Source organism: Carlito syrichta, unplaced genomic scaffold (genome assembly GCF_000164805.1).
Source record: "Carlito syrichta isolate Samal-C Ts95f unplaced genomic scaffold, Tarsius_syrichta-2.0.1 Scaffold238107, whole genome shotgun sequence".
In the NCBI taxonomy this organism is placed as follows: domain Eukaryota; kingdom Metazoa; phylum Chordata; class Mammalia; order Primates; family Tarsiidae; genus Carlito; species Carlito syrichta.
The window spans coordinates 87,722-104,344 of NW_007182203.1; the positions used below are offsets into that span (position 1 = coordinate 87,722).

The following is a 16,623-nucleotide window of genomic DNA, read 5'->3' on the forward strand; positions in this document are numbered from 1 at the left end:
TAAGTGTTCATATAGAGGTGGTTTGGTGGCAGCATATGTTTTAGGGATTGGATATCTGGGAAAGATTTAATTCTCCCTCGCTGATGAAGCTTAGCTTGGCCGGGTAGGTTTTTCTTGGTTGAAATTGTTTATCTTTTAGGACTTTGAAGATAGGGCTCCAAGCTTTCCTAGCCTGCAGGGTTTCTGTAGATAAATCTGCTGTTATTCTGATTGGTCTTCCGTGGTAGGTGATCTTGCCTTTTCCTCTTGCTGCCTTTAGGATTTTTTCTTTTATGCAGCTACTTTGTTTAGGCGAATTATTATGTGTCTAGGAGTTGGTCTTCTCATTTGTTGTCTTGCAGGGGTTCTCTGAATCTCTTATGTTTGAATTTTTACATCACTGATTAGCTAATAGAAGTTTTCTTGAATGATCTCATGGAAAGTTTGTTCCAGTGTGGTCTCTGTCTCTTTTTCTGCCTCAGGAAGGCCAATTACTCTTAAGTTTGGTCTCTTGAAGTAATCACTCATCTCTTGAAGATTTTGTTCTTTTTGAGCTTGTTTTCTGTGTTTTTAAGAGTTTGGGTTGGTTCTATATTTTGGTCCTCAAGCTCTGATATTCTTTCTTCTGCTTGGGTAATTCTGCTTTCCATGCTTACCAGTTTGTTATTTATTTCATTCACAGTGTTCTTTATTACTGTTATCTCAGATATCAGCTCCTTCCTGGTTTCTTCTTGTCTCTCCTCAATTCTTTTTATTCTCTCCATTAATGTCTTGATATCTAGGTTTGTAGTTTATGACCAGTCATTCTAGGGGCTCTTCATTGTTTGTATTCCGAAGTCCATTTTCTCAGTCTCTCCCTCCCTCGGGTCTGGGAGAGACCCATATTCTTCTTTTGGTTTTTCTTCATTTGTGTAGATTTTTCTCTCTCTCCCCTGTTCCCTCCCCTTCTTTAATTCTGTTTTTCAGGGAAGGTGGGGTTGCTTTTGTTTCACTTGTGCAATCTCCTGTTCTTCCTTATGAGGGTCCTCTGGCTTTGTTCACTTTTGAGGTTGGAGTGTGGGCTGTGGGCTATACTTTTTGCAGTTTTGAGGTTTAATTGAGGGGGACGCTGTGGTTCAGAATCTATATGCTGATTCTGGCATCCACCAACAGGTGTATGAGCACACTGGAACCTATTTCCCATTGCCTTACAATCTGTCTGTGCAGTGGTATGTAGGTTTGGTCCCTGGATTAAAACGGGTTACAAATGAGGAAAATAATGAAGCAAGGGGGGATCAATAGAAAGTTAGAAAGAGAGAAGAGTGGGAGGGAAAACAGACATACATACCAACTAACAGGTGAGAAAGATACACAAGGTGGGAGAGAAGTGAAAAAAAAACATGTAAGAAAGATTCCCTAAAGAATACTGGTAGCTACACAGAGACAGACCAATAAAATCATGAAACAGTGTAAGTCAGAAAGCAAACAAAGTGAGCAAAACAGTGAAAATGACAAAATCAAAAGTCAAAATAAGAGATCAGACTAGTTCTGGAAACTTTCCTGCGTGTCTAAAGTCTCTTCAGTGCTGATCTCCAGCCTCTCCCCTTTGTTGTTTGTTATAGACAGCTAGATTTACTCACAGTTTGTGTTTGGTTTTTTTAGCCTGCTGCCTGGGAGGTTTGCCATGCTTAGTTGCTTTTGTCTGATTCACCTTAGGGGTGGGGCTTTGTCTCCTGTTTAGTGACGTTACCTTAGGAACCGAGGTGGGAGCTGTTGATAGGTGGGCGGGGCAATGCAAATCTCTGCCTGGAGAATGGCCGAGGTGGCAGTTTCACTTTAGTGGATCTTTTCTCTCTGTTTTTCTGGGTCCCCAAGCATGGGGTCGTGTGCTGAGTGCCTCAGCCAGGGTGGGCCCAGAGCTCCAGAGCTCCAAAGCTCCAAAGGGCAGGCGGTGAGCAGCGAGAGTGGGCCTGGGCCCCCCACAGGGTACTTCAGCCAGAAATGGGACTGGTGTCTCTGAGGGGCGGGCGACCAGTGCCTCCCTGAGTGACTGACGGCTTAGTGCTGGGTGCTGGGCGAGAGACGGTGTAGCCAGGGAGGGAACCGAGACCCAAGACTCCCACGCAGGCGGGAGTCATGTATGGTGGAGCAGCAACAGCCAGGGGCCGCAATATCCAGCCCTGCGTGGGACCAAAGATCCCCGGGCCTCAAACCAGTGCAACTGGCAGTGGACAGGGGATGGGAGAAGAAAAGTAAGAGTCTTTTTGGGAACTCACATTTGGAGAATCTCACAAGTCCACCTGTGCCATCGCCATCTTACCAGAACTCCAGCTTCTTTTGTTTCTTAAGTGCTTTCAACTTTCAGTAGAATAGTATAATTGCTTTATGGTACTCACTGGGGACTTTTAAACATAAATGGCATATACTTGGAGATATCAACAAAAATATTTAGTAAATTTCTGTAATGTGCCTCAAGAGTGATATGACAGTTGGAAGTCTTACAGTATGTGAATTGATGAGGCCCATGAAATTACATATTAAATTGCCCAAGGGGAACAATATAATTAGAACTAATTTCTGTTGTAATTGAGTGGACTAGTGCCAGTGAAAAGATGAGGAATCTAAAGCAAGAAGTCCTATTACAGTGTACATTGCCTGCTAACAATTTTTTCCTTCTGATCAGTCTAGTTTGACAGACAATATCCACTCAATTGTAATAGAATTGGTACATGTATACCAATTTATTTTACCATCCAAGTTGTTTAATTAATTATAAGTTAGTGTGATTTATGTATATGTCAGAGTACCAGATATCATGCTAAAAGGTCATAATTTTCACAGCCAAATTAGGCACAAATCTAGCACACAATCTTAAGATGGTGGCAAGAAATATATCTTTTCCCAATGTATCTGCTAATTTTTCTCTCTTCCAATTACTATTCAAATGAATTCTGTTTGGCTTTTTAAGTTTTCACAATATTTATTCCTATAAGGAATTTTGATAGAATGTCTTCTTCTGTTTTTATATCATGTTCTGACTATAAGAGAAATAATTAATTTTTTAGGACATTTTGGAATTAGAGGAAGAAAATAAATCATTTATAACCCTCTCACAAAGAACAACAATATTTATTGATATTTTGATGTATCTATTTCTAGCACATAGACTTTATACATAGACTTTCTTCTACAAAATTAGTATTACATTATGTAGTGTGTATTTTCTTTTCTTTTTTAAGAGTTATAAGCCCCTCCTACATCTTAAAACTTTCAATTTTCACAATTTTTCTGTTATTTTTTGTGGGTGCATTATATTAAATTAAATGGATATATATGATAAGCATTTTCTATCAGCATTTATGTGTGTGTTTTTGCTGTCATTGTTTTTTTCAATTTTTTTGAAGCTTAATATATGTACTTAAGATTTATCTCCAATTAATCCTCCATATAAACTATCTAAACTTCTTGTAATCTTTTCTCATTTATTGAGATTATCTGAATTTTTGAAAAGAAGGTGGTAGTGGAAACAGAGAGGAGAGAAAATGGAACTAGTGATAGGAGGTAGCCACCAGGGCTGCAATAATTAGTAATTTGTTATTAACCATGTGTGGCCTTGAATGAAGTTTGTAATAATTATGGCAATATTTGCAAAAATTTCATTTAAAAGAGTTTTGTTTGCTCCTTTAAAAAATACATTATTTGGCATCAAGAAAGACAATGTCATTAATCCCCTGGTACTAAGAAAAAGCCTGTTTTGAATATTTCTTTGCTATGTATTGTCAATGTTCTCTCCTCTTATTCTCTATCTTCCTAAAGCCATGGAAATAAAGAAGAATTCTCCTGCAGAGGAATACAACTTGCTGTGGATTGGTTTCTAGATAAAGGCCACAAAGATATTACTGTATTTGTGCCTGCATGGAGAAAGGAACAATCCCGCCCTGATGCACCTATTACAGGTACTATTTAAAATAAGACATTTATTCTCATGTAGAGGCAAAGTTAGCAAGGTAGCTTGGGGAAACATGGATGGTCTCAATTTAGTTAAGTACATTAAAAAAGGAATGCTTTTCTATTTGACCACGGATTTCAGAATAAAGGGAGATTAATCTGGTTATGAACATGACTTTTTCAAGAAACTAAAGACACTGTGATGGACAATGGATCTCATTCTATACCAAAGAAGCGATTGTTGGATTTGCAAATTAGAGGGTGGAATATAGAGAAAGAAAAGTCCTATGGCAGTCAAAGCCAACTTATTCATGGGGCACAGTAGGTCTGGTTCCTAGGGCCAATGATATTGTGATACTGCTGACATCTCACAAAAATGTCTTAATTTTATTTTATTTTCACATCAGAAGAAAAAATTGAATATAATAGCAATGAATGTATAATGATGTATCTAACTGGATTATATTTGACTTTATACCATTGTGATGGGAAATTAATTTTTTAATATTTCTTTATGGAGGAAGGGGCCCATAAAAGCAAAAGTGCTTAAGGTCTACAAAAGTCATAATGCAGTCCTAATGGCAGTAGGTTCGCTACTTTCACTTACAATGGTATATGAAGTGTATACTTCTTACAGCATTTGAAAACATACAGACTCAGTCCTCTGAGTATCAACTCTTACCTGATGTGCCTAATGAGAAAGTCCAGTGAATGGCTGTCTGAGTTGTATGTGGAACTATTTACCATCTGCTGAATAGGCTCTTAAGCCTCAATATGATAGTAAATCAGTCAGTAAACTTTCTCTCCCCCACAATTAGGAAGCCAAAAAGAAAGGGAGTCAGTACAGATGCTATAGCTTAATGTTTACTCTTAGTTTTGGCCTACCTTCAGGTAGAAGGCATAAATACTTTACTTTCCTTCTGACAGACACATCCTCAGTGTGCTGCTCCGTTTTATTCAACAGCTGAAAAGCTGGAGCTTCAGCCAAAGGGCAAAACAAGCATCAAGAATGCTAAGAGGCCGGGTGCAGTGGCTCATGCCTATAATTCTAGCATTTTGGGAGGCCGAGGTGGGGGATCACTTGAGCCCAGTAGTTTGAGACCAGTCTGGGCAACATAGTAAGATCCTGTCTCCACAAAAAAAATCAAAAAATTAGCCAGGTGTGGTGGCCCACATCTGTAGTCCCAGCTACATGGGAGGCTGACCCAGAAGGATCGCTCTAGCCCAGGAGTTGGAGGCTGTGTGATTGTGCCACTGCACTCCAGCTTGGGCAACAGAGTGAGACCCTAACTTTTAAAAAAAGAATGCTAAGATATCAGTGTTATTCCTCACTCTTCGTGGTAGTTTTAAAAATGTAGACATCATTGAATCTAATTCTTTCATTTTATCAAAAAGAAAACTGAAGTCTACAGGAATGATGACTTGCCTAAGGTCACAATCTAGATTGGTTTCATAGTCAGAAATAGAGACCATTTTCCCTCTAAAGGAAAATAACATCTTTCTCTACTACCATCTTTTGTATTTATAATATGGTAGCAATGTTGTTAATTTCCAATAATGATGTCTTCTCTATGGCTTATAATCATATTTTGACAGATCAAGATATTCTACGTAAACTGGAAAAGGAAAAGATTCTCGTCTTCACTCCATCTCGGAGAGTCCAGGGCAGGAGGGTTGTCTGCTATGATGACCGGTTTATAGTCAAACTGGCTTTTGATTCTGATGGCATCATTGTGTCCAATGATAACTACCGAGACCTTCAAGTTGAAAAGCCAGAATGGAAGAAGTTTATAGAGGAACGGTTGCTGATGTATTCTTTTGTGAATGACAAGTGCGTTTCTTTCCAGTAGGCTTATATCCAAGTTATCAGTAGGAATACATTTCTTTTCATTTCAATAAACATTGACTGAACACTTACTATGGACCATACATTCTGCTGATTGCCATGGAGATAAAAGGCTGAATAAGGAACAGGTCTTATCCTTTAGAGGCCCAAAGTGTAGTGGAGAAGAAACACAACCAAAGTGTTCTGATAAGTACTAACATTAAAAAGTTTTTTAAATTGCTTTGTCTGTGTGAAGTGATAGGAAAAGACCTCCCAGAGAAGATGACATTTGAAATGAAGTTTACAGAGGAAAGGGGCTTGCTAGACATGACAGGTAGAGGAGACATAATGAATAAAGCTGTGAAGGTGTGAAAGTGGGTGGCATGTTGGGGGAACTAGCAGGCATGCCAGTATAACTGGAACACATAACTAATGGAAGAATGATGCACAGGGAATACCATCCTATGTTATCAAGTGGAAGTAAAGGGAAGAGTTGCTGGATTAGCAGAAGACAGAGTTGAGGCAGGAAGCCTGTGAAAACAGTACAAGCAAGAGGTACTGAAGATCTAAATGCCTAGTAAGGGGTAGTGGGGACAGAAGGGAAGACATTCACCCCTTGCTTTCTTACTTTCAGATTTATGCCTCCAGATGACCCTTTAGGACGCCATGGCCCAAGCCTTGAAAATTTTTTAAGAAAGAGACCCGTTGTTCCAGAGCATAAGAAACAACCATGTCCTTATGGTGAGTACCTATGCACAGAACTGAGTTCTGAACTAAGGGAAACATAAGGACTCTGTGAATACTTTTCTCTTCCAGATTTCTCTTTCAAATGGGAAATCCTAGCTTGTTCACTTTCTGTAAGTTAAAGTTTGTGTCTTCGTGTACTCTCAGTTAGGTGTTTAAAAAAATATTAGAAATTGCATGAGGAAAAGGTAATTAGAATTGAAGGGAAGATTAGTCGTCACTTGTGACAATAATGCATGTACTCTAGCTGCCTAAGTCCTGAACAGTGTTGCTGAGAGCAGGGAAATGCAAAAACCTACATGACCTATGGAAGCAGAAAGAGCAATGCCAAACTGGGTTTGGCCCCAAGAAGACCATGTCTCTCGGGCAAGTGACTGAACCCTCTGTCAATTAATACTACCCTTTCTTTCAGTCTGCACTTTCCAGTTTGCCTCCAAATTCCATTTTCATTAACTTTTTAAAAACATAGTTTTTAGAATGTTGCTGTGCTCTTACCCAAGTCTCTCTGATACAAAGTTTGTGAGCCTAATGGTGCAACATGGGCTGCTTGGTCAGAGGTTACTTTGGATGTTCGTTCTTTGGGGATAATTGTTTGTTTTTATAGGGCATTTTGGGTTTTGTCCTCAATTAACATTTAAATCACAGAGTACCTTCATGTTCATTGTCTCATTTAATGTTTTAAATGACTCTATAATATAGGCATTAGTATGAACCTTGTTTACAGAAAAGGAAAATGAGGCTCAGAAAACAAATTTACTTACCAAGGTCACACTGGTAGTAAGGAACATAGCTGGTTGAAACTCAGATCTGACAGGCCTTCAAACCTCTGCTTTTTGCACTGCACCATACTGCCTTCTGTTATTTTATGCTGTCTCAGCATGCAGATTATGCCTAGTCAAAGTTGTGCATTACCAGAAGATTAAGGCTGTTTAACTGCTCAGCTCTTAGCTTTTATGCTGCAATTTCCTCCCCCAGCATTCCACTTCCTGCCTCTCCCTCACAGTGTGTGATGCCTCCTTGGTGTTGTCTGTCTCTCAACTTTGTGGACAATTCATTTTCTGCCTTAACCCCAAAGAGTAAAACCCTAACCTGAGTGACCAGATTGTTATGACAGCTTCTGGCACAGAGGGTTATACCACTATGAGAGAGAGTCTTACCCCAAGGCATTATTTTTCAGGCAAAAAATGCACCTACGGCCACAAGTGCAAATACTACCATCCGGAGCGGGCCAACCAACCCCAGCGTTCGGTGGCTGATGAGCTCCGCATCAGTGCCAAACTGTCCACAGTGAAAACCATGAGCGAAGGCACCCTGGCCAAGTGTGGCACAGGGATGTCTTGTGACAAAGGTGAGATAACCTCAGAGGTCAAACGTGTGGCCCCCAAGCGCCAATCAGATCCCAGCATCCGGTCCGTGGCTGTGGAGCCTGAGGAATGGCTGTCTATTGCCCGTAAGCCTGAGGCCAGCTCTGTCCCCTCGCTTGTGACCGCCCTAAGTGTCCCCACAATCCCACCCCCAAAAAGCCATGCAGTGAGTGCACTTAATACCCGTTCAGCTAGTAGCCCAGTGCCAGTATCCTCCCATTTCCCCCACCAGAAGGCCTCATTGGAACATATGGCCAGTATGCAGTACCCTCCCATTCTGGTTACCAACAGCCATGGCACCCCTATTAGCTATGCTGAGCAATACCCAAAGTTTGAGTCTATGGGGGACCATGGCTACTATTCGATGTTAGGCGACTTCTCCAAATTAAATATCAACAGCATGCATAATCGAGAGTACTACATGGCTGAAGCAGACCGGGGGGTGTATGCCCGGAATCCCAACCTCTGTCCTGACAGCCGTATGAGCCATACCAGAAATGACAACTATTCCTCTTACAACAACCTGTACTTGGCTGTAGCTGATACCCTTCCTGAAGGCAATTTAAAGCTGCACCGCTCAGCATCTCAGAACCGTCTTCAGCCTTTTCCTCATGGTTACCATGAAGCCTTAACACGAGTGCAGAGTTATGGCCCAGAAGATTCTAAGCAAGCCCCCCACAAGCAGTCAGTCTCCCACTTAGCACTGCATGCCCAGCACCCAGCAACTGGAGCACGTTCTAGCTGTCCTGGAGACTACCCCATGCCTCCCAATATCCATCCTGGGGCAACACCCCAGCCAGGCCGTGCCCTGGTGATGACTCGGATGGATAGTGTTTCTGACTCCCGCCTCTATGAGAGTAATCCCATGAGGCAAAGACGACCTCCTCTGTGCCGGGAACAGCATGCCAGCTGGGATCCGCTGCCCTGTGCAACCGACTCCTATGGCTACCACTCCTATCCCTTGAGTAACAGCCTCATGCAACCATGTTACGAGCCAGTCATGGTACGAAGCGTGCCTGAAAAGATGGAGCAGCTTTGGAGGAATCCTTGGGTTGGAATGTGCAATGATTCCAGGGAGCATATGATCCCAGAGCACCAATATCAGACCTACAAGAATCTCTGCAATATTTTCCCTTCTAACATCGTCCTTGCAGTGATGGAGAAGAATCCCCACACAGCAGATGCCCAACAACTGGCAGCCTTGATTGTTGCTAAGCTTAGGGCTGCACGTTGACATGACATAGAACTTATTTCTTTATACAAATATGAGTATTAATACTAATCATACAGTAATACTATTACTATAACTAATAATCTGTGTTGCGCTTTACAAGTTACAGAGTATTAACATCATTTAAGCGCATAACAGTCCTGTGAGGTAGGTCTTGCTAACATCCTCTTTTATAGAAAAGGAAGCTGAAGCTCAGTGAGATTAAGTGACTTGCCAAGGTCATGCTGCTAGCAAATGACCAAGTCAAGACGCACACCCAAGTCCTCTGACTCCAAGTCCCATGCCCTTTTGCACTGCACCATGCAGGTAATGGAGGATAAAACCCAGGGGGAGAGGTTTAAATGCAAGAAACCCCAAGGGATTCCATTACCAGCATTTTCTTAGCCACACATTCTATATTACAAAGTATGAATAATATATCCAATTTAGAGAGCAAAAGCATCAGGATCAGATTGTATATTGAATTAACCTTTCAGGTTTTTTAAATAGGAATTTTTAAAGCTATTTAAAAGTAAATGCATACTTTATTGCATGGATATCTGATCATTCAATCTCTTTATTAACCAAGTTATAGGGTCACACTGAAACTTCTAAAGCTACATTTCAAACCTATTATTATCAATTATATTGCATGTGTGAATGTATATATGAATGTATATATTTGGTTTGAGATGTGCATGTATCTCTGTATAACCTTTTATATAGTGATGAGAAGGTAGGCTCTACACAGTCCTTAGTCTACAGCTGTATAAATCATGAATCTGACTTGATGATTTTATGTCACATTTCGTAGTTTTGAATAGTGAAACCACATGCCAATATTTGAACACTGCTTTCTTCTGCACCAGAGCAAACCCTCTCCATTTCCTTTGTGCTTTTTACTTGCCAACATTTATTAACAGTTCTTAGCTTCCAAGTCTCTTCACCACAGAAAATTGGGGATCAGGTTGCAGCCTTCTGCAGAGAAGCGGATGGTTAAGCTCAAGTTTGGAGCATAGCATGTGTGTGCTACACAAGTTCAGAAGAGTTTGACCAGGACCAAGGGACTTATTACCACAATTCACTCCCCTTATTCCAGGAGAGATGGCCAAACTCAGGTGGCATTAAATAGTGATGCAAAAGCTTCACTCAAGGAGGGACTATCGGATGCTCTTTGGACTTCTATGCAGTATTCAACATCACAAGATGAAATGTAATGGAGGACAGTGCATAGCCATGTAATCCACTTTTTCCTGCTGTCCACCCTTTGGGCAATAAGGTCAATCATTGGTGGAGCTGAATTTCTTTCAAAATCAAAACCAGGGGATTTTCTAGGTGGAAAAAAAGGCAGCTTCCAAAAAAGACGCTGCATCTTTGCTAATAGCTGGCTCAGTTATGCACTTCAAATCCACGCAAAGAGGGTGCACTTGCCATTAGATAATTCTTAAATGTGCTACCAAAAAAAAGTAAGACTTTTTGGTTGGGTGGCACCATTTGCGCAACTTGTATCTTGCTCAGGGTGGGAACCTTTGTATCTAAATGCCTCCAGAAGAGGTATTGTTTTTGTTTTTGTTTTCTAAGCTACACTAAATGAACCCCCTTTTTGAATCCATTGTAGATGTCAACATTTTGAACCATAACCAGCTTACTGTTTTCTGAGCTGGAACTTGCTAACTTCTATGGTATTTTTTTATGAAAGTAGAGGCCTGGCCTTGGCCTTTTGTTTCTTCATGAGAAGGTGTGGCACCGCCCATAAATGTTTCTTACTATGAAACACTCTGAATGGGAGGCTGTAGTCTGGGTTGTTTCCGGTGGTTTGATAGTGGCTTACATGCTGCTTTCTGGCTTTCTGTCTCTGTCCAAATTGATCAATACTGCATCTCAACCAATGTTTCTCTTCAGTTAACCACAGCTTCACATTTATCTCCTAAGATCCAATCTTCCCATTCCCATTCCCCAGCATATTGAAAAAGTGTAAATGTATTTTCTATCAGGTCGGTCCATAGAGCGTGACAGTTACCACTGCAGTCCTTGCTATTTCACACAAACACCATTTCATACCTTCAACTTCTTGAACTTTCTAAATCTGCCCCATGTCTAAATCAGGGTATTTGACAATCTCAGATGACTCTAATGCCTTTGTGCCAGTTAGTTCATCATTCTACCAAAATCATCAATGGCATCGCAGTATCTACTAGCTGCACAATTTACAGGGAAGCAGAAGATTAATCTTATCAGCTGCAATTCATCTTGAACATGTTTATATTTAGTACTCAAAAAAATTGTAAGCTCCTTTCCATATAGGAACTGTTTTTAAAGGCAGCATATGTATTTCTTATTTTCTAAAAACAATTGTCACTCTTCTCCTCTCATAAAATGTGTATGAACCAAAGCGGCTAGGAGCAATGCCTCAAATAACCAGAAATGACCTTTTGTTGATACAAATTGTATCTCTTTTTTTTCCTGATTGTATAGAAACAAATGTACAAAACTCATCTTATGCTAAGTTTGGTACTGAGTTTTCACCACAATGTTTGTGGCACTATGTGTCACAGGGAAGTAATCCAGGGGTTGTGAGGGAGTTTTTATTTCCAAAGGACAGTAGTAGTTTATAGACAAAGACAATTTTTCAAGGCCTCTTTATTACGAGGTACACAGCTATTATGTGTTCAATTTCAAGCACTATATTGTGTAAGTTCTTAGTAGCCTATTTATGTCCTTGCAAAAGGGATTTTGTGTAAAAAGTGTGTTAGTGAATCATCTGCAAGAATATATAAATGGAGTTTTACAACTATGAGTGCATAAATCCAGCTTGGTTCTTAGTTATTAGAGAAACATTTTCTTTATATTGAGGTCAGCACACTTCTTGACCTTTCCATTTTGTCTGTAATTATAAAACAGCAAATAACAAAGAAGCATTGGGACCCCCTTGGCTCCCTTGATGATATCAATCTTCCTTCATGGGGCTAAGCATGTGTCCTTCAGGATTCTTACCTCCAAGCACTCAACAGGGGTTACTGCACAGTGTTTTGTGTGGTTTTCAAGATGCAGTATATTTTGCAAGAGGTGCTTTATAATTTGAATTCTTTCACTGATTTTCTGATCTCATAGGAAGTCTGTATCTGTTCAGGCCTTAGATTTTTGTGATTTTTTTTCTTTTTGTTATTTTCATTTCAACCTGAGAAGTGTGGACCTGGAGTGGTATGGTCAATCCAGGGCACCGTTTTTGTAAGACAGCTCAAAGGAAAAAGAGCCTTTTCAAAGGTGACATTGAGCCACTGCATGCTCTCCTAAGGAGTCAGGTAGGAAAGGGAAAATGACAGATACCTTATGGAAATGGTCTAAAAACTTTTCTTCTTCTAAGTAATGAAACACATAATTCTCTCTCTCTCTCTCTCTCTCTCTCTCTCTCTCTCTCTCTCTCTCTCTCTCTGAGCTAGTTTCCAGGAGCACACTTCTCTAAAAATTCCTTTTTTTTCTATTTTGGAATAAATTATCCTTATATAGTAATTTAAATATTGTTATCCATTAACCTTTGGCATTGAGTTTTCTTCTAACATATAAGAGTTCATCTTGAGAGGCATTCTGTCTATGCTGTAAGTATGAGACTTTGTACAAATGCCCTTTTGGGGGGCCAACAATTTCAATACTTTGTTCTACTCTGTAAACCAGGTGTGAGTCTGCACAAGGAAAGTAATGCTGAGCTGTCCAAAGAGCCCTGCTCAGGTCTCCTCCTAACCGTTCTCTGCCTTCCCCTAGTTTGCTTCTCCTCAGGACTGATACTGAGGAGTGCATAGTCTTCAACCGAAACAGCACTACAGTTAGTTCTCATTGGAAACCAAACCAGTGTATTTCTGGAACCTGCTTGTCTGAAGTAGTCAAAGTCTTTGTAAAGACTCAGCATATTCAATATGTATTGTATTATAGCTAGCTATATACATAGGCAGGTTGACTATTTTTAGTCCTGGTTTGTGTATCATTGAGCTATAGTAGTTGGCTTTATCCATTTGTGGAATTAAACAATACTGTTTAATGGTTGTAAACTTTTATAAAACCTCTTTGGGTTTTTTGTCTGACCCAAATATAATGTAAGTCTCAATGACAAAACACATGAAGCTAACTGGAGGTGAGTGAAAATATAGCTTTCCCCAGTTTTGTCTGCCCCGATAATGCATGTGCAATGCTTTATAATATGTTCTCACTAGCATGAATGTGCTATGACTACTTCATGAGGTTTTAATTTGTTTTATCTATACTTGTGATGGAAAATGATGTATTGCTGACATTGAACTGTAACCACAATTTATTGCATAAACTATTTGTCTACTAACCACTCATGTCTGTTTCTTTAAGAACATCAACAACAAAAGCCATACCACATACATATACACATACTCCAGTTTGCTCCTAAAATATTAAATTTGTCCTCACAAATTTCATCTTGAGATAAACTATGAATAAGGGTAGGAATCGCTCCAAAGGAGTTCAGCTGAATTTTATCACAGTAAGTATATAGAGGGTACCAAAACTGTATGCACATTTTAAGAAATGAAAAAGCTGTATTAAAATTGTAATATTCAACAAGATGAATGCAAATCACACTTGATTTCTGCAATTACAAAAGGTTCTCAAAGGGGTTACCATCAGCATCCAGACACTTCTGATTATGGCAAACATCACTTAAAATGTGTACATATTTTTGGCACCCCTAGTGTATACTTTCTAATTTTTGAAGACTAACACAACTCTAAGTACTAGTCAAACTAGTGTTCCCTACAGAGCAGGGCTGGGCCTCCACCAGTGGGTCAGAATCAGGTGGCAGGCTCAGGGTCCAGACTTAATTTCTGTGCACAGCCTGTAGTTTCTCCCCTGAACATAGTCTCAGGGTCACAGAAATATCCTCTGCTGTGTCTTAGTCAGAATATCAGGGCCAGAAGGGGCCTAGCACCCTACATTTCACAATCAGGGAGTACATTAATACCTTCAGGTTATAGTGCGGGAAGAGTTTTGACCAAAAAAGACCAAATAGAATTAGTGGCAAAGGCAGGATTGGAAGCAGGCCTTATGACTCCTAGGCCACTAAGCCCTTTATCACAGTGGTGTCATCTCATTGTAAAGGTAGAGGTAGCTGTAATGGCTGCAGCCTTTGGAAGACACTATTGGTGAATGTGAGAATCTCTTATTTTTCTTTTATGATCCTCCATGGAACTAAGAGTGTTCATCTGTTCCCACTCTTTTCCTCTTCTCTTTTATTCTTTCTGCCTCCTTTCACATTCCTCAGGCATACGTGTATCAAGTTCTCACTGAATACCAAATAGAGGCCTAATCTATACTGGGCTAGGCAGACAGAAAAGAAAGGAATAGTTCGACTTGGGGAATTTGCACTCTAGTAGGGGAATAGAGCACAGAAACTAAATTAAGACATTAAGACTTCCTAGGAGGGCAGTGGCAGCCTGGGAGTAGGGAGAGTGGTAGGAACAACTAGAATTTCAATGTCCACTGCTTCTGCTGTAATCACAGATAGAAAATCAACTAGTCTGGCCTTATCCCTTTCCACATCACATCTTCAGCTTCATGGCTTACTTACCAAGTCCTTCACATCACCATGTTCCAATTATCTTGGACCCCCAACTAGACTCTTCCTCAATCCCTTCAGTGACTGATTTACCTTCTACCTTCTACATTTGTTCTGACTAGTTAAGTCCTGCCTTTGAAGACCCAGTGCTAATGTCACCTCTATTAACAAGCTGTCTCATCTCCTGGTTCAGTCATTGTTAGTTCCTCTACAGCGGACCTTGCAGAAATATTGAACAATACCTCTCTTAGTACTTGTCACTTTGTTATAATGTTAGCACAGTGTCCACCACAAAACAGGAAGTTCCTTGGAGACAGGAGCCATGTTCTTCATCATTGAATTCTCTTACCAGAGGGGGCCTCTCAGTTACTGTTGTTGAATAATAATACAATCTATGCTCCCTTCCCTTGACTCCCATCCCTGTTTTCCAGTTAAATGTGCGCAGTTCAAAGATGTTTTCTAAACAGTCTCTGATCTCGAATCAGAATAATGTCCAAGGGCTCTGGGCTAAGGCTGCTTCCTGGCAGCTCCACCCTCCACACCCCTGCCCCCCACCCCCATAATCTTCAGCCTGGCCTCACAACTCCCAGATTTCAGGAGGACTCCAGCCAACAATGACCCTTGGCTGTTACTCTCTCTGGACCTGGAATAGAAATGACCTCAGGTAGACTGCTCCTCACCTTTAGATCTTTGAGGGCCAGGGGAAAGCACTTTGTCCTAGGTTAGATGGATACCTGAGTCAAGGCTCACCAACCTTGGCATGAAACTCTACCACTCACAATTACAACGAATGATATACTTCAGACAGTACTTCCATATGTTATGTTTTGATCCTCACAACAAGCATGTGAGGCAAATATTATACTCCTTCTACAAGTTAAGAAACTGTGGCATGATTTGCCCAAGGTCATTCCCATTAAGTGGTGGAACTTGCCTGGAACTCAGGTCTTTGGGCAGCTTTTTCTACTATACCAGTGCATCTCAAACTTTAGTGTGCATCAGAATCACCTCAAGGGCTTGTTAAACCATAGATTGCTGCCAACCTCAACCTTTCTGATTCAGGTCAAGAGTGGGATCCAGTATTTTTAATAAAGACCCAGGTGATACTGATGTGGGAAAACACTAATCTATACCAATTAACTTGCTTTATGTCCTTAGGCAAATCCTTTCCTTTTTGTCTACCTCAGTGTCTCAATGCATATGAGGGGGCTGGACTACAACTATAATTTCCAAACTTTTTTTTTTAAGTAGCAAAACCCATCTTTCAAAAGAAATCCTATGGGTGATTCCAATATATACACAGTAAAGTAGTATACACAGCTGTTCTTTGAAGTGGTGGAGGGGAACCCAGAGTTTGTGGCACCCATCTCCCTACAAAGGAGGCACTGAAATATCTCCCAGAGTACACGTTGGCAAATCCATTCACCAGATGTGGTCAAGATGCTCTTTGAGGGTGAGGGTTCTTCCAGCTGACATTCCAGGATGCTGACAGACTTGCCATTGTAGGGGAGAGGGACGAGTAGGAAGGAAATTAGCTAAGCATTAATCAGTGCACAAGACTGCTTTGCCCAAGCCTAATGCCTGAGTACACACAAGAAAAGAGCCCTGTTGGGCTAATGGATCCTTTGACAACCTGATAAAAGCTGTGAACAAAATCCCTAGGAAAATGATATACACACACCCACAAAGATATTTAGTATATCCTTTCAGATTTTGTGGACACCCTAGTGGTCCTAACTCATGTTAAAACTGTTGATTGGGCTGTGGCACAGCATTTCTACCAAATTCCTCCTTGGCATTTTCTTAACATAAGTGCTCTCCGTCCTTTCACCATTTCTTGACACAGCCACTTACAGAAATTCCTTAAAGCAGCTAGTAAAGTTATCAGGTTACCTGGTGAGTTTGTCCTTCACCAAGCTAAAGGCTCTGAGGGGTGAAAACATGGCTTATTCATCCTTGTCTCTTGGCATCTCAGGGCTGAGATGAGAAGAGTATCTGA

General features: G+C 40.6%; 1 protein-coding gene across 2 annotated transcripts in view; it reads left to right on the forward strand.

Moving 5' to 3' along the window:
• The window catches only part of ZC3H12B (zinc finger CCCH-type containing 12B), an 82,148-nt gene extending 68,766 nt beyond the window's left edge, over nt 1-13,382 (forward strand). For both annotated transcript variants that reach the window (XM_008051840.2, XM_021709483.1), the window contains exons 3-6: nt 3,775-3,914; nt 5,503-5,737; nt 6,366-6,472; nt 7,653-13,382. In XM_008051840.2, the coding sequence (XP_008050031.1) occupies nt 3,775-3,914; nt 5,503-5,737; nt 6,366-6,472; nt 7,653-9,073 (1,903 nt within the window). In that variant the 3' untranslated portion in view covers nt 9,074-13,382. The remainder of the gene's footprint in view (nt 1-3,774; nt 3,915-5,502; nt 5,738-6,365; nt 6,473-7,652) is intronic.
• Nucleotides 13,383-16,623: the final 3,241 nt, after the last annotated feature.